This window comes from Ursus americanus, chromosome 23, assembly GCF_024610735.1.
Source record: "Ursus americanus isolate L20-20 chromosome 23, mUrsAme1.1.p, whole genome shotgun sequence".
NCBI classification, from domain to species: Eukaryota; Metazoa; Chordata; class Mammalia; order Carnivora; family Ursidae; genus Ursus; species Ursus americanus.
This window is the reverse complement of record NC_142149.1, coordinates 35,213,744-35,240,544: the sequence shown is the minus strand read 5'-3', so window position 1 is coordinate 35,240,544 and position 26,801 is coordinate 35,213,744. Positions and strand designations below refer to the sequence as shown.

The following is a 26,801-nucleotide window of genomic DNA, read 5'->3' as shown; positions in this document are numbered from 1 at the left end:
GGAAGAGTGGGGATGAATGTAGGCATCAGTCCTAGACCAAGAGCTTCTAAGTATAGAATGTTTTTAATCATCCTCCCTAGTGGTCTTGGGAAGGAGCAAGTTTTTTTTTTTTTTTCCTCCCCCTATCTCATGGTTAGACTGAGCCACAGATGGCAGGATAAACTGGAGGCGGTGTTGTGAATCAGTGTGGGGTGCAAATAATATACTCATTGATCCAAATGGCAGCCCCAGTGCACTGTACTCTCTACCTCCTGTATTTTCAAAACTATCATCTTCCGTGCTTTGTATCTGTTTCATCTCTTCCAGGCTCAGCTTGAATAATAAATCGGGGCTTGGAGCGAGATATTTTCCCCTGCTGGTATAGTTTTAAGAATCACTTTTTTGGACAGTACCTGAAGTGAATGAGAGAAGGATACAATCCATAGGTGGTTTTTACCAGAGAACCAAGAAAACAGAATTACTTAGTGACAAGGACAGCTTGCCAAAATGAAATGGAATGGTTTCAAGACTCTAATACTAGAAGCAGGACAACAGTCTTATCCCTCCTGCCATTCCCTTTTCTTAACCCCTGTTCCCTTCACCATCCGTTGTTCCTGCTTCCTAGACAAACTCTTACTTGAGCAGGTCAGACTTGACTCGGAGCTATGCCTTTGTAAGAAAAATCAGCATCAACATTTTGCTCTGGAATCCTTGTTCAAAATGTATGCAGCTCAGGGGCGCCTGGGTGGCACAGCGGTTCAGCGTCTGCCTTCGGCTCAGGGCGTGATCCCGGCGTTACGGGATCGAGCCCCACGTCGGGCTCCTCTGCTGTGAGCCTGCTTCTTCCTCTCCCACTCCCCCTGCTTGTGTTCCCTCTCTCGCTGGCTGTCTCTCTCTCTGTCAAATAAATAAATAAAATCTTTAAAAAAAAATGTATGCAGCTCAGCATTGTGGTTTGGGGTGTAATGTCAGGCCCACTTGAAGAGTTGTGGATTATCAGGAGACCTCATGTGTGTCCTGTTCGTATGCAGTCCCTAACCCCCTTGGGGATGACTTAGAAGAAGGAATTCTGGAATGCTTAGGGTCATGTTCCCCTCACCAGTGTGTGGTTAGCTCATGTAGGGCAGAGGCTAAATCATAAAACCCTATGAACATCAGCCTGGGAAGACAGGAATCCCCACCCGAAGCCAGTTGAGAGCCAGTGAGCATGAAACCAGCTGTGAGGATAACAGAGGAGTTGGTGAACTGTGCCACACTAGTGGCTGCCTTGCCATTTGGAGGCTGTGTTTAAACCTTTTGTCAAAGAGAGCAATGGGTCCATTCATAGTGCTCAGAGGGAAGGCTTTTTGTTCTCATTTGATGGGATGAAAAGATACCCGTGTTCTGTGGATGGATGAAGTGAATCTCAGAGGCTTGTGGCCAAGACAGTTGTAGTGGCATGAAGGTAAGTCTGACTGCTAAGCCCAGGCTCCTCCTTCCCTGGCCTGGCGTCAGTGTTTGATTGTAATGTCTCTGCTGAAGATATGAGTAAATTCCCAAGAACCTGCCGATATTGGTTAATAATAGGGAGAAGACAGTGCAGTATCCTTTGTTCAGTGTGTGAAACAGAGACGAGCTTTTCAGAAGTATGTCTCATGGATGATAGTGATCCCTGCAGTTTTCTTCGAGCTTGATGAGTTGGGAGCATCTTGTCCAACCTAGAAATTGAAAGGAAATACGCAATAAAGAGGATGCAAATGGGTATTCCTTCATGTACCAACGCAGAGATGGCTTAGTACAAAACCCCATTTAATTCCAAGTACACATCATTTGCCTCTTTGTAACCCAGTAATTCTAGGAAAAGTTATTGTATTTACACAGAAAATATCAGCAAGTACACTTGTTTATGCACGAGAACCTACAGTTGGTTGGACCCTGTAACCCACTAGCAAAGAGCCCATCCACCCCTTGCTTGACCCATTTGCCTTGAATGGAAAAAGCTCTGGGTATGCAGCTACTTTGGATCCCAGTTGCACAGGGATTGTATTTCATTTCTTGAATCAGACTCACACACTCTCACTATGTTTGAAAAGAGACAGAGATCTGAGTCTCTGTGGACCAAATATTTTTTACTAATCCCATTCCACTCTTGGTGTATCTGATTCCATGTCCCATCTGACTTTCTGTGTTCTTTCTAAAGGCGTAACTATTTTTTTTATAGATTTTATTTGTTTATTTGAGAGAGAGCACCAGTGGGATAAGGGGCAGAGGGAGAAACAGCTCTCCACTGAGCAGGGAGCCCAGTGTGGGGCTCAATCATGGTTACCTCTAACTCTGGACTAGTCTTTTTATTCCCTTTCAGGCCTATTTCTCCCAGTGTTCGGTAGAAATGAAAATGCAGATTGGAATAAAGAACTAAACATACGTCCTATGATTAAATCATACTAATTTACATGAGCTCATCATCCAATATTAGCAGAAACCAGATTATAGAAAGTAGTAACCTAGACCAGAGATGACAAATAAATTGGCATTAGGTACGTGAAACACTGGGATAAGAAATACTCTGATACCATGCTTGGATGGAAAGAGCTATGCTTCAGCTTTAAAGATTGAGATATAATTTACATATGCCATTGTGTAAGTTTGTGTATAGTGTGTTGATTGCATACATTTATTTTTTTAAAAGATTTTATTTATTTATTTGAGAGAAAGAATGAGCATGAGCAGTGGGGAGGAACAGAAGCAGAGGAAGAAGCAGACTCCCCGCTGAGCATGAAGCCCAACGCAAGGCTTGATCCCAGGACCCTGAGATCATGACCTGAGCCGAAGGCAGACACTTAACCAACTGAGCCACCCAAGCGCCCAACCACATATGGTTACATATTGCAATATGATTACCGCCCTAACACCTCTATCATGTCATAATTATCAGTTCTTTTTGTGGCGAGGACATTTAAAATGTAGTTTCTTAGCAATTTGGGGGCATACGATACAGTATTGTTGACCATAATCACTGTTTTGTGTGTTAGATCTCCAGAACTTATTCAGCTTCTAGTGTACTGTGCTTGATTATTGACATGTGCAGTCGACACAGAATTAAAGAGTAGCCACATGTGTACCATCCTAGACTAGATAATCTTTGAGACCCATTCTCAATGCTCTAATTCTGCAAAAGTGGATTCCTTCTTTAATTTAATTTTTTGAATGATTTTATTTCTTTATCTTTATTTATTTATTTAGAGAAAGAGTGCAAATGGGGGGAGGAGCAGAGGGAGAAAGGGAAAGAATCTCAAGCTGACTCTGCACTGAGTGGGGAGCCCAACACGGGGCTTGATCTCACGACCCTGAGATCATGACCTGAGTCAAAACCAAGAGTCGGTCGCTTAACCAACTGCACCACCCGGGCGCCCCCCCCTTCTTTAATATTAAAAGTTTTGGAGACCTCATCTTCGTGAGTGTTGTAGATGTTATAGAGAAGGCACGCATCAGTTTCTGGTATTGAAAGGCTGAGTCCACTTCTGGTAGGGAAACTGGATTTAAAGCAGCCGTGCTGAAACAGTGGTGTTGTGTCCGTTTTAGACAGCAAAGGGCAATAGGAGCTTATGATGCTGTCTGGAAACCCAAGGGCCAGGAGGAAAGAAGCTACTTTGCCAAGTATTCAAACTTTTCAGGACAGTGATTCCTAAACTTTGTCGTATGTAAGAGTTACCTAGGGGCAGGGGTGGATACATATGCTGTGGGTTCTGAATTCTTACAATTTGGGGGTACCTTTTTTTTTTAAGAAAAAGAATATGAATTTTAAGAATACAAAATTAGATACAAGCTTTATACAGGTCCCATGGGTCCTAAAGTTTAAGCTTCATTAATTTCACAATAAATCCACCTCTACTTAGGGGGGGGTCATTAAAAATCTTAAAAAATAAGATTCCTGGCCCCACTCTAGACATTCTGACTGATGATATCTGGGGCTCAGAAATAATATATTTTCAATAAATACCCTGTGCTGATGTTAGGAAAACAAAACAGTAGTACAAATACCTACCGATTTCGTGACACATAAAAGAAACACCAACATTAGCTTCATAACTGAAGCAGCTCCCCGTCTCCCAGCACTTAGATATTAACCTCATTTTCTCCAAGTAAATGACATAAACCATACAGAGACCACTTTCCTTCTTGGGCTGAGACTCAGGTTGGGATTTAGCTGCCGCAGGTTGCTGGCCTTCCTTCCTTTGCCTTCTCCACAACCGCTGGCATTGGCATAGCTCTCTGGCTCCCCGGCATTGACTCTGAAGGGAGAAAGTGGCTGGTGTTAATTTCAGGTGGCTGGTATGCCTTTGGTTACCTTGCAAACCTCCTGTCAGGCCATTTAAAGAAAATTGTTTTGTTTTGTTTTGTTTTAACATTCAATCTCATTGGATCTGTCCTCCCTAGAGAATGTCAAGTACAGCAGAGGGCAGGCACTTGCATTTAGCAAGCACCGCCAATGTGCCAGGTGCCTTTCACACGGGATCTTAGTTAACCTTCAAACACACCAGGAGAGGCAAATATCATTAGTCCCATTTTACAGATGAGCCAGCTCATGTTGGAGAAGTCAAGCAGCTAGTGAGTGTGAGTGGCAGTTCTATCCAAACCCCAGAGTCTGCACTTTTTTCATTATGCGAGCCTGCCTCTGGAGCAGAAGAAAGTCTTTATAAACATTTTTTTAAAGTAGGCTCCATGCCGAGCATGGAGCTCAATGCAGAGCTTGAACTCATGACCCTGAGATCAAGACCTGAGCTGAGATCAAGAGTCAGACGCTTAACCAACTGAGCTACCCAGGGGCCCCCAGAAGAAAGTGTTTATAGATCAAGTCCAGGGACCCAATGCATCAACAAACTTACAGGGCATGGGACTTCAAAAATGACAAACACTATAATGGCGACTCCACTGAATAACAGGGTGACAGCAATCAGAAATTTGACCACAGTGCTCCATTTCTGCCTCTTCTTTAGGTTCTCATCTGTGTCTAAAAGCAGAGAGAGGAGTAGAAGAGGGAGAAAAGAAAACTTGAGAGAGGGAAGAGATTGATCCTCTGACATGAAGTTCTTCTAGCTCCCCAGACTAATAGGGACCCCACCGGATGCAGACACAATAGGCTGAATTTCCAGTTCCATCTCAGTCAGGAGTGGGGTAGGCATCTTGGGCTCTGCTCTAATCTCCTTTGAAGCCTCTTCCCAATGAGTCACCTTCCCTGGAATTTGGGATTGGCCATGATCAAGTAGGAGTGATTCTTGCGTTACTTTCAGGGGAGGTAGGGGGTTGGTGCTCAGGGAATTCTGAACTCCTCTTTCACCAGCACCCTCTAAGGGTCTCTCCCCTTGTGCTCAGACAGACACACTGTGTGGGATCAGAAAATCACCTTCCCTGTGCTTCTCTTGACTGCAGTGGGGAGTAAAGGAACAAAGGTGAATTGGATTTCTTTTGGGTCAAAAGGCAAACTTGGGGACAAATGGCTCATATGCATCTTGTTATTACTAATCTTATATTTACATTTCTCCCATGGGAACTGGGATGTAAACTAAACTGAAATATTATAGAAGTTGAGTCCTGGCCAATTTGGGGAGAACCATTTCCTAAAAACAGTGTAGATGAAAACATGCAGTTGGTTGTTGTCCTCATTGTCACGATGCTTAGTGTTGAAACGTTGTCCGTCTACACATGCAATGCCTAGAATCACCTACTACACAAATACGATTCATTCTGTCCCCCAACCTGGCCACCAGCTCACTTGGGTGGAGGTAAAAGATTATTAATAGTGTCAAACTACGTACATTTCTGGGACCTTCTTTAGAGAAGCTGATTTTTTTTTCCATAAGAAATGGAGTGATTTTCTGACGTGAAATCCATGTAATTACTCAACCTCCCAGAAAACCGTAGAAAACTCAAACTCATGTTGGGGCTAAAAGTGTTTCTTTTTCTTTCTGTTCTTGTCTCACTCCTCCTTATTCTGTACCTTCTTTCAAAGGGCTAGAAAAATCATCAATACTTGTAGTTTTCTCTCCTTCTTTATTCCCAGGAGTTATGGAGGTGGTGGTCGTGGTGGTAGAAAAAGTCTCTGATGCAGCCCTCATCACTGCATAGACCTTACATTGGGAGATCCCTGGTAAAAAAGCTACAAAACAAGAAAGAAACAATGAAAAAACAACTGAGAAAACTTCATCCTGCCTTTGTTTTTTATTTTATTTTATTTTATTTTATTTTATTTTATTTTATTTTATTTTATTTTATTTTTATTTTTATTTATTTGACAGAGAGAGACAGCCAGTGAGAGAGGGAACACAAGCAGGAGTGGGAGAGGAAGAAGCAGACTTCCAGCAGAGGAGCCCGATGTGGGGCTCGATCCCAGAACGCTGGGATCACGCCCTGAGCCAAAGGCAGATGCTTAACGACTGCACCACCCAGGCGCCCCCATCCTGCCTTTGTTTTTTACCTGACAAAACCCTATCTCTACCCAGCTAATATTAAACTTATAATGTGACTCCATAGGTTTAGGGAGTGGACACAAAATATGCCAAGAATAAATGAGGATAGAGATACTAATAAGAAATATGTATTAAATCCCTGAGGAGGCCTTGACTAATGTAGGATCAAAGTGGAGAAGTAGACCATATCAAGTTTATCATTCTTAAGGCTGTAATAATGATGATAGAGGGCGTTAACACTGTTGAAAATTTCCCTCTTTAAAAAAATTGGCTCCAAAGTCCAAGGAAGAATGTGAAATAACCATAATTTGCCTTAATGATTGCTGCAGGTCTAACTGAAGTCCTAAGTCAACTTCTTTGAGAGAGGTTTGGGGAAAGCAGAGGGAGCTGGAAGAAGGAGAGACCACCCAGCTTCATGCACTCCTCAGTTTCATTCTTTCAGAACACAAAATTTTTAAGTAGGCTCCATCCAGCGTGGCCCCCAACATGGGGCTTGAACTCATGACCCTGAGATCAAGACCTGAGCTGAGATCAAGAGTCAGACGCTTAACTGACTGAGCCATCCAGGCAACCCAGAAAGTAAATATATTTTTTAAGATTTTATTTATTTATTCCTTTGAGAGAGAGAGAGAGAGAACATGAACAGGGGGAGGGACAGAGGGAGGAGAGGGAGAAGCTCAGCAGGGAGCCCGATGCAGGACTCAATCCCAGGACCCTGGGATCATGACTCAAGCCAAAGGCAGATACCTAACAGACTGAGCCACCCAGGTGCCCATTCCTTTAAAGATTTTATTTACGAAAGCAAATATCTTTAAATGAATATCCTTTCTGTACCAGGGACTGCTTCAGTACTTTGGATATATCTGTTGGATACATTCTAGCAAGACCCAAGGAAGGGGAAAGGAGGGTTGAGGAGGAACAGGGAAGCAGACAGCAGTAAATACGGTAAACTTTATGTCATTTTATTTATTTTATTTTTTTTTAAGATCTTATTTTTTTATTTGGGAGAGAGAGAGAGCACAAGCATGGGGAGTGTCAGGCAGAGGGAGAGGGAGAAGCAGACTCCCTGTGGAGCAGGGAGCCCGACACAGGGCTTGATCCCAGGACCCTTGGATCATGACCTGAGCTAAAGGCAGACGCTGAACCGAGTCACCCAGGCGCCCCAGATTTATGTTATTTTAGAAGAAGGTAAGTGCTACTAAAAAAAAAAAAACAAACTAAAAGCAGAGCAAGGTTAGGGAGCAGTCTGGGGGTGTGGGTGGGCAGTGGCTAGGCAACCTGCAATATAAGCTGGTTTCCTTGAGAAAATGAGAAGTGAGCCAAGGCTTGAAGCAGTGTTGTAGGCAGAAGGGGCAGCGCGGGGAAAGGCCCTGCGGCAGAGTGAGTGTGTGTGACATGTTACAGTTTTAGAGGAAAAGCAGGGAGGCCAGTGAGACTGGAATGGAGTGAGCACAGGGTAGTAGGAGATCAGGAAAGTTCTAAAGGAAACGGGCCTGTATCAGGAGCCGTGTAGGCTAGTTTAAGGACTTTGGTTTTTATTCTGATTGAAACGGGGATCCATTGCAAGGTTCTGAGCAGAGGAATGATGGATGGCTTTGTTTTGAAAGGAGCACTGGAGTGCTGTGTTAGACTGAAGGGGGGCAAGGGTCCAAGCAGAGACACCTGTTAGAAGGCTGTTGCAGAAATCCAAACGAAAATGCTGGTGACTCAAACCAGGTGCGGCAGGGTTGAGACAGTTGGATTCTGGCTGTAGTCTAACTAACGTCACTTGGCTCCATAATTGACCTAATCCAATTGAGACACTGGTTCCTATTTTGTTTCTAATGGTGTCTAATCATTGCTTATTAAATTAAGGTCTGTAAGTCCTACTTGACTTTTCTAAATTACTTTCCCAAGTCTTGATTAAGTCCATGTGAAATGATAGCTCTTGACTTCAGAGGCCAATGGCCACAGTACCAGGCACTGCACGTGAAATTACAGAGGAAGGAATAGTCCCTGCCTTCAGTTTAATCAGGAAGACCATGTTGGCAAAGATAGAGATGGAGAGCCAACAGGTTGAAAAGGAAAAACAAGGAAATTATATGAAGTATTTCCAGCATTGGTGCCAGTCAGTTCTCTGAAGTAATAACTTATGTGTTTCTGAGACAGATGAGATGGAAGATAAACAAACTTCACTTAGGACGAGTCACATAAGTTCTCTGTGTTTTGGTTTCCTTATCTGTAAGATGGTTATAATAGAGTAATTCTTGGCCTACCTATTTCACAGGGGTAATGGGAAGATCGGAAACAAATAAAAATGAGGAAGCAGGTGTGAAAACACTCTGCACACCGAGTGATACTATGATTGAAAGAGAAGGAAAAACCGAGCGATCCTCTGGTAGAAGAGCTGTACCCTCTAGCCGCAGGGATGATGCTATTTCAATGTGGCATGTCTTCCCACCTCCTGGGAGCCACTGTTTCAAAGTCTTCTTAATAGGCTTCATCTGTCAGTGTATTTTCAGTTCTGCTGAAGATTTGAAATTAATGTCTGTCTATGTTGGCAGCTCTTTTAGGTCTCATCTGCTAGGTAACTGAGCATTAAGGTGGAGCACGTCTGTAAATACAACCACTCCATTCCCCGTGATGACAGAATTGCAATACTAGTTTTTCGTTGGCTAAGCATATTTGAGCAAGAACGCCCCCCTTTCAGGAGATGTACAAACTCCACATCCATGAAGTGGATAACTTAGCAGATGATGCTTTGCTTTATTACAAAATAATTCATTTGAAATAGGGAACATTAGGTTCTGTATGTTTAATGGAAACCTCTCTTGGAGATTATTCTGTAATAATACTAGCAGGTCGAAAAGGGCTTATAAAGGGGCGCCTGGGTGGCTCAGTCGTTGAGCTTCTGCCTTCAGCTCAGGGCGTGATCCCAGCATTCTGGGATCGAGCCCCACGTCGGGCTCCTCTGCTGGGAGCCTGCCTCTTCCTCTCCCACTCCCCCTGCTTGTGTTCCCTTTCTCGCAGGCTGTCTCTGTCAACTAAATAAATAAAATCTTAAAAAAAAAAAAAAAAGAAAAGGGCTTATTAAAGAGGCCTTCCATATTGCTGTTGGGTTTGTCTTTCAGATCAAAACCTCCCTTTACATATCTACACATGCTATCATCTAGTCAAATCTCTCATTTGTAGCTGTAGAAACTGAGCACTGGAGAAATGGAGTAACTCATCAGAGATGATAAATAATACCAGAATAAAACTTGTTTGATGTTATCCCTCCTACACCCCAGTTTCACAAGGGGTAAACAGTCCTTAGGAGTTGGCTCACACTAATCAAATTCCAAGGAGGCTAATCTATCTACTAAAATGACATTTTAAAAAAAAGTTACATAGGAGAATGTATCCATCAAATGGATTGGGTAGAATTTTTCTCTTCTAGGTACCCTGTTCTAAACATATAGGTTCTTTTTAAATCTAATTAGAAATTCTAGATTAATGTAGAATCTGAGAAATAGGAAGTAGATGGCATAAACTATACCACAAGTGAAAAAGACTTAATGAGTCATTTTTGTCCACCCGAAAGAAATTTCGGGATATTCATAATAGAGAATCTTCTCATTGGCCCAATTCCATAAACAGTAACAAATAGTCTCCATCTGACATTTTCTACAGTCCCTGTTGACCCACATCTTCTGATGACTGTGTTGTAGTACATTATTGTCCTTCCCGTTTCAAATTCCTACTTTGCTCTAGGAACATTTTCATAAACTGTCTTCTGATTGTTTCTGGGACATCCTTTTGTGCAGACTGATGTCAGCCATAGCGCAGTAATTTCAGAGGGCATCTCTTTTATGACCTTGTATATTGGACCATTTATTTAATTTTTATTTCTATCCTACTTGGTGTCTCTCACATCCTGGTATTCAATGTAAATTTAAATTCAGAATGGGCAGTTTCAAACTTATAAATGGGGTGATATTTCAGAAGTCCCTAAGTTGGTTGTTTGGAATTCATCATTGTTCCATAGAAATGTATCATGAATGTTGATTAGGCCCACCAACTAGCCCACAAACATCCATTTAATCTCTTTGCACAGCTCAAAGAGTCCTGGGTATTAGCTTAAATTCTGCATTCAGGAACCAACCACCATGCCATGAAGGAAGGAGGAAGAAATATGCCCAGGGCAAATTTTTGAATTAGGTCAGGTTGATCTCTGGCATCCCTCCACCCCCTTAATCTCCCAGTTTTCCTTGTCCCAGATTTCTAAGAACTGGTGTCCTTAATTGTCCGGAATCCAACAATGCACTATATCCAAGAAAAAGCCATCCTGCACAGAGTGCTCTAGACTCCAGAATGACTGAAGTTCACTATTATTGACACCTGCCATTGATGCTTCAAGGGGGTGATACAAGGGGGGGTGGTGTCATATGTTAGGAGGAAAACAATCTGGTTGAATTACTTTACATTAATATTGAGTAACCAAAAACCCTCAAATGCTGTCAGAATTTTTTCAGTTTTCAATAAGAGTTTTTTTTTTTTTTACACAAATTGTTACCATATGAACTTTAGAAAGTACAATAAAGGGAGTGAAAACATTCATACCATGCGAGGATATATAATTTACTGTATCTAGAATCACACATCCCAAGAATCTATCCACTTATTTCCCAATCTCTAGTCCTCTAAATAGACTGTAGTTTTTAAGGTCCCCCCCCCATTATTCTGCTTGGGAACCCCCAGTTTCTCTAAAAGTGTCAAGTTTTATTTTATTTTTCCGGCCGTGCACCAGTAGCATCTAGGGGATGGCCTGTATGTAAAGGGAAACTGCCAACATCATATACTGCTTGACAGAAAGAATGGGTGGGGGCAGGAAAGAAGGCAGAACAGAGAAACTTAAGGCTGATGTCAAGAACCATTGCCCAGTAGCTTAGGGGGAACAGGCGTTCTCACAGTGTGGGTGGAAAGGCCAAATGGAATCACCGGGTTGGAGGGTAATGTAGCAGTAGCTATCAGACCTTTGATGCAGCAGTCCTGCCTCTTGGAATTTATCAGATGGATAAATTGCAGGTACACAGAGAAGAATGGATAAGGTCATTGCTTGCGATATTGTTTGTGTTTATAGAAGATTCGAAACCAAAATATCCATTGATAGGGAACTGGTGGAATAAATTATAGTACAGGGGTGCCTGGCTGGCTCAGGCGGTAGAGCGTGCGACTCTTGACCTTGGGGTTGTGAGCTCAAGCTCCATGCTGGGCTTAGAGATTACTTAAGGAAATAAAAAATTATAGCATGGCCATACAAAGGAATACTGTACAATTGTTGAATGAGACAAATGTATACATACTGGTATGTGACAACCTATAAGATCCGGAAGAGCAAGGTATGGAACAGTGTGTATGGAATGCTGCCATTTATGTTTTTAAGATATATACGTCCATTTTGCTTAGAATAGGAAGGAAATTCCATAAGTTGGTAATAGTGGTTCCCTAGAGAACTGAAGGATTGAGAGATTGGAGTAGGAGGGAGACTGAGTTTTCACTATAAATCTGTGCTGTTTAAATATTTTACTGTCTGCATTCAAAATAAATAAAATTCCAATAACCATTGTCAAAAGAAGACCCATCAGAAATGGAAATTGCATGAAAATCCCAGCATGTCAGGGTGAGAAGGGCCCATAGAGATTAAAAAACTGATTTTCAGAGAAGACGCAGATCTGCCCAAGGAGAGGGTAATCCATATCCTTGAGGCTTTAGCTACTACTAAGCCCCACCTGGCTTCAGGGATGTCAGCTTAAAGTCAGTGCCAACCTCCATCTCATTTTCCAGTCTCACCTTTGCCTGTTAGGAGGGCTCCAGTCTGAAACTTGGATGTGGGAGTTAAGTGACAGTTTGGGGAGGCAGTGCTGTTTCTATGGGGAGCAGCGATGACTCTCAGGTTCTTCAGAGTCTGCTTGACCTTTGACCTTCTCTCTGAATACACAAGGTTGACTTTGACTTTGCTCCCAGGGCCAAAGCACTGCAGGGTAGCCACAGTCTGATTCTGAATGAATGTAGACTTTTGGGCTTCTGCCTGAGCCTCTGGAAGGAGAAAAGCCAGACAGAAAAATGAAGCTGGTTCTTAATCTGAATGGGACCCAGCTAAACACCTTCCATTCATGACCCGTGTTAAAACTCCAATGCTGTACTTGGTTCTCTTTTTTAGTTTACTTCTTCCTCAACATGTGTTTGTGGTCCTGAGTATACAAGCCCTGCCTTTCCTCCTTCCTGCCATGGGTCTCATGAAGATAGGTGACTGCCATAAATTCAGCCCAGAGAAACGCTCACAGATTGGCTTCTCCAATGCAGAGAGGGTTGTGCGCTGACTCCTTCTCTTTCTTCACCTTCAGCTGTTTGATTTATAGAGCCATGCCTTAGGTAATAACTGTTAACTTAAAACTTGGTTTCCAGAAAACCTCTTGAGGGGATACATATCTTTAAAATAGGATGTTTGAGATCTGGGCTAGGAATGGGGGAGACGGGCATCTTTTAAAGGTAAAGATTTTCTGGAATGGCAAGGTGATTTTTCGGGACGGGCCTGTTCCCTACCTTGCATCAGCACATCACTGATTTTTCTCACATCCTTTGGGAAGAGTCCAGGCAGCTGTTCCACGTGGCAGCTGCTATCTCTGAGTTCTGAAAACAAAAAGAGAAAAAAGGTCAGGATTTATAATTTATCGGGTACTGTTTAGAAGTCCAGGTATTGGAGAGGGGGGTGCAAGAGAATGCAGTGCCTTCTCATAGAGCTGGCACTTGGGGGGCTCAAACACTGTCAGAAAAATATTTTAAAATATATCCAAGTAAGGGGCGCCTGGGTGGCACAGCGGTTAAAGTGTCTGCCTTCGGCTCAGGGCGTGATTCCGGCGTTCCGGGATCGAGCCCCACATCAGGCTCCTCCGCTATGAGCCTGCTTCTTCCTCTGCCACTCCCCGTGCTTGTGTTCCCTCTCTCGCTGGCTGTCTCTATCCCTGTCAAATAAATAAATGAAATCTTTAAAAAAAAAATATATATATATATATATATATATATATCCAAGTAAGAGTTAACCTAGCACAGAGGAAAAAAAAAAACCTGAGTTTCAATCCATTACACTTGGGGGGTGGAAGGTGAAATAGTGTTAAGTGAAATTAATGAATAAGTTAATGAAAAGACCAACCAACCCATTCCTCCAAACGCTGCTTATTATCTCTTCTCCTTCTTGTTCTTTTTTTTTTTTTTTAAGATTTTATTTATTTATTTGACAGAGAAACAGCCAGTGAGAGAGGGAACACAAGCGGGGGAGTGGGAGAGGAAGAAGCAGGCTCCCAGCAGAGCAGGGAGCCCGATGTGGGGCTCGATCCCAGGACCCTGGGATCACGCCCTGAGCCAAAGGCAGACGCTTAATGACTGAGCCACCCAGGCACCCCTCTTCTCCTTCTTGTACTATCTGCCTTCTTATATTAAAACTTTTGAAAGATTATTAAATGTAACTCTGAACAAGGTATCTCTTCAGGTTTCCATGGAACCATAGGTCATAGTTTATGTATGCTTTTTGTAGCATAACTCACGGGATGTTGTGAGTTTTCTTCATCTGTTAAATTTGTTACTGCTGCACCTTGAGCTGTTTGGCCATAACTCTGATTAGCTAATTTTAGAGATGAAATGTTTAGACACTTTGAAAAAGCATGTTTTAATAAACAGTTATCAGAGAGCAGCAGATGGTGCCATTCCAGCCTGTCCCCCTTCCCGTCGTCCCTCCCTTTCCAAGAGCATCCTCGTCTGTTTGGATGTACCACCTTAGAAAGGAAGACAACATCTTATGAGGGTTATGAATTTGAGAGTCTTCGGTGTTGATAATACTGAAACTGTGACAGCACCCTTCAGTAAAGAAAGCTATCTAACAGTGAGAGCACTTTCAATGTTAGTTACATGAATAAGACAGAAGAATGCATCAAGTTCTCTGAAGACTTCTCACCGTGGGGGCGTCTGGGGGGCTCAGTCTGTTAAACGTCTGCCTTCGGCTCAGGTCACGATCCCAGCATCCTGGGATAGAACCCTGCGTCTGGAGGAGTCTGCTTCTCCCTCTCCCTCTGCTCCTCCCCGGCTCTTTCTCTCTCTTGCTTACCTTCTCAAATCAATAAATAAACTCTCAAAAAAAGGGGGGGGGAAGACTTCTCACCATGGAACAGCTATCTCTCCGAGCTGAAATAAGTTACAGTCCTACCTAGAAGCAAGAGAGTACACGGGATGACCGTAAAGCATCACCTACTGAGTATGGGCTTTTTCTCAGTCTGGTGGAATAGACCTCCAAACACATTCTAGGTCTCTCTTTGGATTTTCTAGGATATTGACTACAGAAGTACTTACCTTTCTTGCCGACATCGTAGGACGTAATGATTAGGCTGAAAACCAAGATGGTATCCATGTTAGCGGGAGCACATGCCGCTAATCTGTCACAGCCCCTGTCTTCTTGCTAGGTGCTCGCGCTGCCCTGGAACCAAGTTTGACCCTGGGAGAGTCTGGTTCCACCCTAACTATTTTTGCCCCATTTCCTGAAGACCCAGGAATAGAGCTGATTGGAGAGAGGACCAAATGTGCTTGTTAATGATTGACTCAAAAACTCTTCCTCTGACTTCATAGCTCGTGCCGACATAAGGAACTGTAATTACCTAGACGTTTCCCTAGAAGAAAGGACATAAACACCCAGTGATATGCTTTACAAATACTTGTACGTGGACACGTAGACATTCACATGCATGCTCACTGACACAAGCACATAGATTTATACACTGACATAAGGAGATGTAGAGATTTCTATTAAGGAAGGTGATTCAAGAACAGAACAGGAAAGTAGGACTGAATGAGTTAGTGAACTACATTGGAGAGAGCACCGGGCTAGGAATTGATAGACATGAGTTCTAATATAAACCCTGTTATTAATATCGCCTTGAGAAAATTGCTTGACTTCTCTGAATCTCCATTTTCTCCTCTGTAACTGGGGAATTCCGACCAAATAATCTCTAGAATTCATTCACAGTTGTACACATAAACTCACATTAGTACAGACATATCTACCTAGTTCTGCACATTTTAACAGCCCCGAATAGGTAGACCACATTGCCATGACTATTACACTGGGTGAGTGATACCGTCTACAGTTTGGGAAAGTTTTCCTAGACAGATAACCGTCTTGAAGAGTTTTCTAAAATTGTATCTTTTAGCAAAGAGTTTACATCCAGTGTAATACCCTGTAGACTTTGTGATAGCATAGCCAGGCGGATCCTGCAGTAGGAATGAAGATCTATGCAGATCCTCCGCCAAAGTCACGAGCCTCTGCAGTCTTTCTACTCGCTGTAAATTTTCTTCATCGGAGCCAACATCGGTCTGGCTGTGCATGAGAAGGTCTTGGAGCCTGACACTCTGATAATGATGTGAAGGGAGCTTGAGTCAAGGGATTTCCCATAAGGGAGTTCATGAGATCCAAGTCAAATCATAATTGAAATATTACCCTGTTTCCTGGCATTTTAATTCAGGTTGAAATCTGGCTAAATTGAATTCAAGGGAAATCTTGTTTTTGTTTTTGAAGATTTTATTTATTTACTTGACAGAGAGGGAGAGAGAGCACAAACAAGGGGAGCAGCAGAGGGAGAGGGAGAAGCAGGCCCCCCCCCGGCAAGCAGGAGCCCAACTCGGGGCTTGATGCCAGCACCCGGCAAACACGACCCGAGCCAAAGGCAGACGCTTAACTGACTGAGCCACCCAGGTGCCCCGAATTCAAGGGAAATCTTGATGGGGAAACAGAATGGAAAGAGATGTCACCAAAGGACAGCATGCTGCCTGAAATGTGGAAGAAGGGTTGAGCATTCAGCCACAGTGCCTTTCATTTTTTTGTTCAACAAGTATTGTGGGCCTACTGTGTGCCAGCTGCTGTTCTAGCAGTGAGCCAGACCAAATCTGTGTTCACATGAAATGATGGGAAGCAGACAATAAATACAGTTGGACAGAAAACAGTGCGGAGGGCTAATGATAACACGTGGATGCAAATACAAGGTAATTAGAGGTTGTGATAGTTGTGGTGAAGCAGCAAACAGGTGATGAGGTGAAGGGCTACTGGCAGAGGTTACATTTACAGTGATCAGGACAGACTTCTCTGAGGAGGTGACAGCTGAGCTAAGAAAACCAGGAGAGTGGATGGCATAGAAGCCAATAAAGAACAGTCTTGCAAGGAAGGAATCAGGTGGTCAAGTGTTGAGAGGTTGTGTAAGAATAAAGCCAGTAGCAGTGGGTTTGACAATTTTGTGCCAGCAGTTCCAGCAGAGTGGCGGAAGCAAGAGAGGGCTGAGAGGGAATTGGAGGTGAAAAAGTGTACATAACCTTTTTCGAGATGTTTCGCTGTGGAAAGAAACAGAGAAGCGAGGCCACTGAGTGGAGGGAACATAAGTGCCTCAGATCTTTGTTGGCCCAGAGCAACACTGCCTCATTCCCTTTTTCCCTGCTGCAATTGCCTGATTCTCTTCGCAGGGCAGGTGGTTAGGGCAGAATAAGGGGCTCCATTGCCCTTCCCAAGTTTCATGATTTCTGCTTACTCTTTCCTTAACATGATTACATGATTCTCTGCTCCCTTATGATATCAGATACCCCCCGCCCCAACCCCATCTGTCTATTTGAAATATTCTGTAGATGAGTTCCTTCCTAGATGCCACGTTACAGTGCTGCCCCCTGGAGCAGGAGTAGGAAAGGATCTAGGGCTCGGTATTGTCATTCTGTGTCACAAGGTGGCAGAAGAGCTCGCTCTTCCCAAAGGAAACCTCGTGCTTGGACAAAGATAAAGTGGAAGAGTTTTCTTTTATCAATTTTCAGACCCTTCCTTTTTTCTTTGTGTCTCAAAGGCACAAAAGTCAGCCTGCATGTTGGTGTAGCTGTACTGTGGGATACAGAGAAGCAAGAGAGCTGCATTAACAAGGCAAAATGTCTGGGTCTCTTTCTGTACTACTAGATATTTTGACTGGTTTTCAAAGTGTTTAGAGTATTTGTAGAGGAGAGGATTATCTCTCCCGATCTCCTTTCTCCACAGCAAAGCTTTGTAATTCAGGAGGAAAAAAGAAAGCTCTACCATAGGTGAGTTTTCTGATGTGTGCAGGTGAGAGATGTGACTCTGGAAGACAATTGGAAACTAGGACTGGATGGATCAATCAGGGTGGGTCTGTGGGAGGAGCACTGGACAAGATGCCAGGAGGTTTACCTAGGTTCTAGATTAGGCTCTAATTGACTGAATCCCTTTGAGTAAGTCGCTTAACTTCTCTGGCCTCTATTTTGGTTTCTTGAGATGGTTACACAAGATGATTTTGAAAGCCTCTTACAGCTCTAAAATTATTATCTTAATGCCATGCTCTGCTCTCCTTTCTTTTAAAGGTGCATGCTTTTGAGTTGGTAGGTTTTATTTATTTTAAATTCTTTTATTGTGGAATGTATCATACATATAGAAGACTATATAGAACATAAGTATAGTTTTAATAATAATAGTAATAATAATGGGAACACTATGTAGCCATCACCCTAATGAAGAAATTGAACATCGTCAGTGTCCTAGAAGCTGTTTATTTTCTGAGCACACTTTTTTCCCTCCTCCCAATCATTATTTACCCATGCTTTTTAAAAATAGTGAACTATCTGTATTTATGTCACTAAAAATAGACTTTTTTATTATTGCCTGCTTTTGAACTTAAATAAATGGAATCATTCTTTTTATTTTAAGATTTTATTTATTTATTTGACAAAGAAAGCACAAGCAGGGGGGAGGGGCAGAGGGAGAAGGAGAAGCAGGCTCTGCACTGAGCAGGGAGCCCCATATGGGACTCGATCCCAGGACTCTGGGATCATAACCTGAGCCCAAGACAGATGCTTAACCGACTGAGCCACCCAGGCTCCCCAAATGGAATCATTCTTTATGTTTTTTAAAGTAAACTGTTTATTATGTACAAAATGGATATACCTCTCTTTGTGACCTCTCCCAGTCGCCAGGAGTTACTGTAATCCAGACTTGTACTCCTGCAGATGAGTTTTGCCTATTTTTGAACTTTATATGACAGGAAGCGTACTTTTTGTCTGGATTTTTTTGCTCAACATTATATTTGTAAAATTCATCCATATTTCACGTAGCATCAGTTTGTCCATTCTCATTGTTTTGTAACACTCCGTTGTATGAATGCCTCACAATTTATGTACCCATTCTACTGCTGAGACACATGGGGTTGTTTCCAGTTTGGGGCCATAATGAAAAATGTTCCTGGGCTATGAAAGCTTCTCTAGAGTATAAATTCAGAAATGGAAGCTGGGTTATAAGGTAGACAGGGTATGTTCAGCTTTACTAATTGATACCAAACTCTTTTCTAAGAGGTTGTCCCCATTTACACTTCTATCTGCAATATATGAAAGTTTCTGTTGTCCCATGTCCTTGCCAAAGAGGCCAAAGAGCCTTTTCAGTGTGGTACAGCCATGGGACTGAACAGGACTCAGAGTGCTAACCCTTCCATTGGTTTTCAGAAGCTCAGGCCATAGGTCTCTTGTTTACTTGCTCCATCCAAACGAGGGTAAAGGATTCAAATGATCTCTAGGTCTCTGATCACATGCCCTGTTAAGCTGGTAATATTGGCCTTGGGTGAGGGGGGTGGTGAATTTAATAACATAATCATTCCTGAATGAAGTGACCATCCATAGGATATTTTGTTCTTGTACTGAGCACTTGTAGGGGATGGAAGGGAGCACAGAAGGGAAAGGGGAAGTGATATTTTCAGTGTGCTTGTTATGTTCCAAGCTCTGTGTTAGAGACTTCACATTTTGGTTATAACATTTCCTCCAAAACACAACCTTCCAAGGTAGCTATTACACCTCAGTTTTATAGACAAGGAAACTGAGGCTCAGAAAAGGGGTCATTTGCTCAAGGTCACAGAGCTAATTATTGACAGAGTCAAGATTTAAAGCCTGGTCTATCTGATTAAAGAGCTCAAGCTCTTTACAATATAGAACAAGTCCCTGCTGCTCTTGAGGAATTTTGGCTTAGATTGCCAGTTCTAGAATCAGCTCCTCTCGTTTCTCATTACCTGTATTGACTCCTAGTACTATGCTGTTCGATTTATTATGGCCATCTCATTCACTGATTGATTTATTTTTTTTTAAAGATTTTTTTAAAAAGATTTATTTATTTATTTATGAGAGCAGGGAAGGGCAGAGGGAGAGGGAGAGAGAATCCCATGCTGACTCCCCACCGAGTGCAGAGCCTGATGCGGGGCTCCATCCCAGGACCCTTGACATCATGACCTGAGCGGAGATGAAGAGTTGGCCATTCAACCAGCTGAGCTCCCCAGGTGCCCCCCATTCATTGATTTAAACTACATTTTATTTTCATTCACTTTTGGTTTCCCTTATCCTTTCTTCCTTTTCATTAAGAAAATTCAGTACATCAGCAAGACAGCAGGCCCACTGATGAACAAAGCTTGTGTTGGGGACTTGGCTTTCTACCTTCTGGTCTGATGTATTGACTAGAGGTGAGAATAAAAAAAGACAGGAATATTGTGAAATCTTCCGGTCCAAGTTATGATACAGGAAAACTTCAAGACTGAAGAAAAGGATGAAAGGAAGTTGAGTGATGGCTCAATTTTCCTTGAAAGGAGAGGTTTGATAAAAGTTACTCCGGTTGTATTTTATTATTTATTGTGTTGCATACAGAATAATACAATGGAGAGTGAGGTTATTTGGGTTAGATAGATGGCGGCCTAAACATATAGCAGGAAAAAGCTGAGTCTGATATATAAGGAGTAATGGAGACACTGGAGAAGTCTGAAGAGAAGGTGAGGACAGGAGTAGAAAGTAAACTCACCGGGAACATTTTCATTGGTTTGCAAGAGAGTGAGGTCAGAGATGAGAAAAGTAAAGCTGATCAATATAAAACGTCAAAATCCCAGCACTGGGCAAGACCTAAATGAGTCATCTCGTTCATTTTCCTGCCTCTAGATAAAAGGGCCCTTTAAACTGTCCTTAGCTGTTTAGTTGTGAGGTATGTAGGACTTAAAAAGATTAAAAAAAAAAAAAAAGATCTTGAAGGTGTTGTGGAAGAAGCAGCTAAGATTAGGTAACCGCCAACTATGGATAAGGGCTAGATGTTTGGGATTAAATAACAAGAAGGGAGGGAGAACTGAAATTGTGAAAACCTAAGTACGCATGTGAAAACCAAGTGTCCATGTGAAAAGATCATGGTGAGTCTCCACTGTGAACTATGTCCTTCATTGTGTAATCCTACCTTTCATCATCTGGACCAGACTTATAAAGTGGCTTTTCTGAGGACATTTTCTGACCTTATGGTGTGAAGTTCCCTCAGGCACTTAACTCTGGACAAGCCCGAATGGCTGACCAGAGCAAAGAAGTGTGGTGTTCAGATAAGGCCTTTATGTCTTTTTCCCTTATCTCACAACTGGAGCCACAATTCTGGTCAAGGCACTGACTTTCTTGATGAAGTCTGTCCATCTATAAAGTAGCCAAATATCCTACTGGCGTCTTTGCCTCCCAGAGGTGACATGAAGACGGACAAGCAGACATCAGGAGCAGAGTGGCCTCTCAGGTACAGAGCTAATCTTTACTTCAGTCAGTGGAGCACTTACTAATATCTATACCTAAGCCTACTCTAAGAGCTACAGAGGGGAGAACCAAACTGTAAGAAATGCTCTTTCTTTAAGATTATTAAAATTCAACTGGAGAGCTAAAACCACCATACACACAAAAAATGATAGCCTAATAAATGCTGAACCGTGTGGTGGTGACCAGATTGGTACAAGAATTCAGAGGAGAGATAGGTCAGTGAAAGCTGGAGAAGTAGAAGAGATCTCAGAGAAAATGGGACTTCCAAGGACTAGAAGGATTCAGAAAATAGGAGGGAGGAAGAATGAGTTGGCTAGCATCAGCAAAGGTAAGAATAGGCATGGCAAGAACTAGAAGCCAGGTTAGGGTAGATGTTATATACCGGAGGCCCGTGGGAAATAACATCCCAGTGTTTCCTCTATCCTCTGTTGTAAAGGTTAATCACTGACCTTGCTACCTAAGGAATTTGGAACCATGGCCAACCACCGGGACAGGGGGCTCTTCACAGTTCTGTTTCCTATTGAGGCACTTTCTTTCCTCCCTTGGTTTAACTCTGGCGTGACCTGAGACTTTCCTGTCTCAGAAGTGCAAGTGTAGGAGATATTGCTGTTTAACAGAGACACTAGCAGCAAAGAGGGAACAATAATGATAACCCCTAAACTATTGTTGTCAAACTTCAGGGTGGATAATTGCTACTTTAAAAAGTCTGCAGTGGGGCTGGGAATCGGAATTTTGAACAAGCACCTAGTGATTCTGTTTCAGGTGGTCAGTGGAACATTAAGAAACACTGCCCTACACTAAAATAGAATGGACGATGGAGTGCCAAAATGGCTTGGACATTGACACACATAATGTTTATATATTTCAAGGCTTACTCATTTTTGAGAATTTATCCTCTCCCATCTATGACTTTTGTAAAATCCACATGGCTATCATCTAAGGAGCAAGACATAGATACCGTTTTGGTGTTTAGTTTTGTCTTCCTAACTAGATTGTAATCACCTCAAAGACAGAGACTGCTCGGGAGTCTTCTTACTTTCCCCACAGTAGGGTGAGAGACCATGTCTAAGGATGGAAAGTAGCTGGAATGCTTAGGATAAATCCCTGATACCTTCATATAACCTTCCTGCAAGACCTGGAAGCCATTTGGTATTTGGGAACTTGTACTAGTTTTCTAGGGCCGCCATAATAAAGTACCACAAACTGGGTGGCTTAAACAACAGAAATTTATTTCTTCACAGTTCTGGAGGCTGTAAGTCCGAGATCAAGGTGTCTGCAGGGTTGGTCTCTTCTGAGGCTTCTCTCTTTGGCTTGTAGATGGCCATCTTCTCCAGCATAAGAGCCACAATCCTGGTAAGTGCTTCATCAATTGTGATTCACAGATGGTCTTCCCTCTCTCCTTGTGTCCTAATCTCTTCTTATAAGGACACAGGTCATTTGGAATTAGGGCCCATTTAATGACCCCATTTTAAATTTTAATTTCCTTTTTAAAGATCCTGTCCCCAAATACACTCACATTTTGAGGTGATGGGGGTAAGGACTTCAACATATGAATTTTGGAACACAATTCAGCCCATTATAGCCATCTAGTTTCAGCTTCTAGAAGTGTGCCACTCCATTCACTCTCTTATCTTGCACCTATTAATCTTGTATAGTAAGTTCTCTCCACCCTTTGGCTCTCCTCCTCCTCCACTTCTTACAGGTGTATTGCCTTGTGTGACCAGAACTCAGGGTACAGCTCTGAAGAGTCTATACTAGAGATTGGCAGGTTGTGGCATGCACCAAACAACACAGCACTGAGAAGCTGTTGACATTGTAGATGTAGTGTTTTAAAGACAAAGTTCTCTGCCCATTCATCTTAACATTTGATAATAACTAGACCTTGTATAAGTGGTCTTGGGATGTTCTAACTCATCCTTCGTTTCCTTCCACTGTAGTTCTTTCATCAGGCCTTTCCTTGTCTGGTTTTTCTCAGGGCTCAATTATTTAAAATATTCAGTGAGGACGAAAACAGAATAAGGGCTCACTGAAGTTTCACATAAGAACAGTTTCTGAGAGTAACCCCCTGGTTTTGCAGTGCTCCTAAGGCTGATAAACAGCAACACCACTAAGAAACATTCTTGGGGGGCGCCTGGGTGGCATAGCGGTTAAGCGTCTGCCTTCGGCTCGGGGCGTGATCCCGGCGTTCCGGGATCGAGCCCCACATCAGGCTCCTCTGCTATGAGCCTGCTTCTTCCTCTCCCACTCCCCCTGCTTGTGTTCCCTCTCTCGCTGGCTGTCTCTATCTCTGTTGAATAAATAAATAAAATCTTAAAAAAAAAAAAAAGAAACATTCTTGGGGGCGAAGTTCCTATTATTTAATAAGAAATAGGAAAGGTATATGAAAAGCAAAAGAGGCAGCCTCAGGATTTTTAGTTCTTTCCAAAGTCTTTTCCTTCATTCCAGCTTGAGAGAGCACTATTAGGGAGAGGCAAAGCTTCTCTCTTCCTGGGGCCTTTTTTCTCCCCCTAGTTAGTCAAGCCAAACATCTTGTTAAACCAGGAAGTTATGTTCAATTATCTTTAAAAAAATTTTTTTTTATTTAAAAAATTAGTTTTTAAGGATTTTATTTATTTGACGGAAAGAGAACGAGAGAGAGTGCACAGCAAAGGGAGAGGGAGAAGCAGACTCCCCGCTGAGCAGGGAGCCCTACACAGGGCTTGATCCCAGGACCCTGGGATCATGACCTGAGCCAAAGGCAGATGCTTAACTGACTTAGCCACCCAGGCACCCCCAAACATTTTTAAAAACAATTTTTGTATCAAGTTTTAAAATTCTAGTTAGTTAACATATTGTGTAATAATTGGTTTCAGTAGAATCTAGTGATTCATCACTTACATATAGCACCCAGTGCTCATCACAGGTGCCCTCCTTAATACCCATTGCCCATTTAGCCCATCCCCCATCCACCTCTCCTCCAGCAATATGCCCAATTATCTTTAAGTTCTAACTTTCCTATCTCTGTTCATTGACAGATGCATCCAATGACAGACACAGGTATTGTGAAATATGGTTCACTGCTCTGTAAAGTCCAAATCTTTCCAAATTTCTGTTTCCAGTCCCTACTAAAGTAGGCTGGTAAACTCTTAGAGAAGCCACCACCAAGGTATTTTGAGGAGTCCTAGGTGAATATTATTCTTGTTCATCAGTCGTCCCATCTTTCTGCCTCTGCTTCTGCCCAAGAACTTCTGACCTCGGATGTGTATTTCTACCCTAGTCACTTTTTGTCCTCTGGCATAGAACTTCTTCCCACCGGATCATCATTCACCATACCTCTCCAGACCTTTAGCACAAGCCTGTGTAAAGATCAGGAAAGTACTCTGGGTACTTCATTAAATTTTTGTAAGGGGTTAAACTCACCCCGTTTTTCTGAAGTGCAATTTTCTTCAATGTTTTCTTTTCTACCCAATAATTGTATCATAAACTGGGACTCTCTCCTGTTACTATTACTTTTCAACAGCCATCATGAACGTCTTGCAGTGAAGTAACCGGCAAAGCCAGAGAAATTGGTTGGCTTCCATTCAGTGACTTGTGTAACCACAATGGTGTTTGGGAGGCGCGCTCCAATCTGAAAAATCGGGAATTTACTGCCCTCTATTTTTCTCTGCTCAGGGCAGGCAGAAAGGACTGTTGTCCTTTGGCATTCTGCCCTTCTTACTGAGCTTCCTTTACTGAGGCTTTCCCTCAATGCTCCAGGATCCCCCACTCAGAACCCTTTGGGGTGGGCTGCTTTGGGGCTGCTGAGCAAGCCAAGGGGCTGGTTGTGTTGTTCCAGAATAGGGGTTAGTTAGCCTGTACCAACTCAGAAACCAGCCTGTGTGATCCTGGGCAATTCATGGATGCAATGCCCACCTCCTCAGGGGTTAGTATTGAAAACCATAAGGTCGTTCCAGGCCAGAACACTGCCTATCCCGCTCAGGCCTCTTTGGTTCTGGACTCCCTTCCCGTGCTGCAAGCCTGCTGGCCCCTCGCTTTCTGTGGCCCGAGCGCCTCTCTGCCTGCTGGGAGGTGCACGTGGGGCCATTTCTCTCACCGCTTCCCCCCACCCTCCGCCCTCCGCCCTCCGCCCTCCGCCACGGCCAGGAGGAGGAGAAGGCCGGCCGGCCCCGCCCCCGCCCCTGCCAAAGGGGCGGCGAAGGCTAAGCCGGGGGCGCCGCGATCGCCCGGAACCCGCCCGCCCTCTCGCCGCTGGGCCCCGAATGGCAGAGCGGCGCTCGGACCATCGGCATCGCCTCACGTCGCCCCGCCCCACGCCGCCCTCTCATTGGCTGTCGCCAGGCCCTCGGGGCCCGCGCCTCTCCTCGAGGCCGGCCAGACCGCGCCGCAGCCGGGAGCGGGGTTGGAGGTGAACGGCCCGGAGTAACCCCGGACGTAGTCACCTCATGGGGCTCGCACGCTGAGGTGGGAGGCAGGGGCGGGGCGGGGGCGGGGCCGCCTCCCGTGAGGCCCCGCCCCTTCCCCGTGTGCCGGGCTGGCCTGGTGCTGCGCGCCTGTCAGCCATCGCCGGAGCTGCCGGCGTCTCCTCCCGCTCAGCACCGCCTCTGCGCAGGGGCTCCCCGGCGCCGCCGGACCCCGGACGCCTTCGCCCTGAGGTGAGGTGAGGGCTGCCCCAGAGCCTGTGATCCGGGACCCGGAGAAGCCGGGGCCCTGGGAGGGGCGGCGGCAGCGGAGGGGGGGCCGCCTCCCATCTTCCGCCCGCACGCGGCCCGGGCTCCATCCCGTCCGGATCTGTGCGGGGCAGCCCAGCCCTCTCGGTAGCCCTGGGCCCTTGAATTCCCCCTCTGGGGAGACGCGGAGGGGACTGGGGTCTTGGGTGGGAGGTGGGAGTTCAGCCCCCGGAACTGGGAGTTGTACAGCCTAGGGCCTCTAAGGAGGAACGGGGGTGTCTGCCGGGAGCTCGGCACCATCCCCCTCCCCAGCCTTGGCGTGGGCTGATTCCTTCCAGACCTCTCTCCAATCCGACCCGGCGCTCGGGAGAGGGAGAAGATCCACGTGGGAGAGAGATGTTGAGGATTAGGTCCAGTTGCATTGAAAGTCTTTCTCTCGCAGAGTGAGGTGTGGAGTGCAGAGCCCCTGGCTTCTCTGTCTTTGTATCGTGGTGGGGGCCAGGGCCAGGCGAGTTGTCCCTTGCCAGTTCTTGCTCCTGGGATTTTATTATGTTTTCTGTGAGGGACGTAGTACATGTACATGCCTGTTGTTACTCTCCTTCCCGTTTGCTATACTGATCAAGGGAAGCTATTGGAGATAGAACGTTTGAAAGTGTATGTGAAGCTAATGATTTCAGAGGGAAATGTGCGTGAAGGTCCTCCCTGGGTCAGTGCCAACATTATTTTGGATATGAAGACGGGAAAGTGAACACTTGTGGGTTTTATAGAAGTATATAAGAATATAACTACTTAGGGGAAATACTTTAATTTCAGAAATTTTTTGTTTGGGGATCTAAGTTTAGGATGGAAATCAAAAGACCGGAGGACTTCCTGATTTTATCTCTGCTTAAGCAGTGTTTCTGTAATTTCCCAGTGTCTGGTGGAATAAACCTAATAATTTGGTCTTCAGTCTCAGAAGTTGGTCCCCTTGAATCTCTCTTTTCATTCATTTTTTTTTTTTCCAACCCAAAGTGCAGATTGAGAAACATGCTTGGGTTACCTAGTTTCTTTTTCCTCAGGGAGTAGGAATTCTCTGATTTGCTTCTTGTTCGAGATGCCTTGGATA

The 26,801-nt window shown here is 43.9% G+C and overlaps 2 protein-coding genes across 8 annotated transcripts in view; one reads left to right on the top strand and one right to left on the bottom strand.

Moving 5' to 3' along the window:
* ACACA (acetyl-CoA carboxylase alpha) overlaps window positions 1-26,801 on the top strand; it is a 280,609-nt gene that overhangs the window by 22,620 nt on the left and 231,188 nt on the right. For 2 of the 6 annotated variants that reach the window (XM_045773203.2, XM_045773202.2), the window contains exons 1-2: window positions 20,758-21,033; window positions 22,292-22,403. The exons of 1 other annotated variant lie outside the window; for it this stretch is intronic. The gene's annotated coding sequence lies outside the window, so the exon portion shown is untranslated. Of the gene's footprint in view, window positions 1-20,757; window positions 21,034-22,291; window positions 22,404-25,537; window positions 25,682-26,801 lie in introns of those variants that run through there. 3 more of the 6 variants (XM_045773205.2, XM_045773204.2, XM_045773206.2) reach the window with 2 other exon arrangements.
* C23H17orf78 (chromosome 23 C17orf78 homolog) lies at window positions 1,182-14,906 on the bottom strand. 2 transcript variants are annotated; one of them, XM_045773210.2, is made up of 7 exons: window positions 14,787-14,906; window positions 12,990-13,076; window positions 12,237-12,482; window positions 5,957-6,115; window positions 4,845-4,969; window positions 4,116-4,250; window positions 1,182-1,676 (listed from the first exon to the last, which is right to left on the bottom strand). In XM_045773210.2, exons 1-7 carry the CDS (start codon window positions 14,842-14,844, stop codon window positions 1,599-1,601), a joined length of 888 nt encoding a protein of 295 aa, XP_045629166.2. In that variant the 5' UTR covers window positions 14,845-14,906; the 3' UTR covers window positions 1,182-1,598. The 2 variants fall into 2 exon arrangements, with proteins under 2 accessions (XP_045629166.2, XP_045629167.2); XM_045773211.2 differs by lacking the exons at window positions 1,182-1,676; window positions 4,845-4,969; window positions 5,957-6,115 and having other exon boundaries at window positions 4,139-4,250.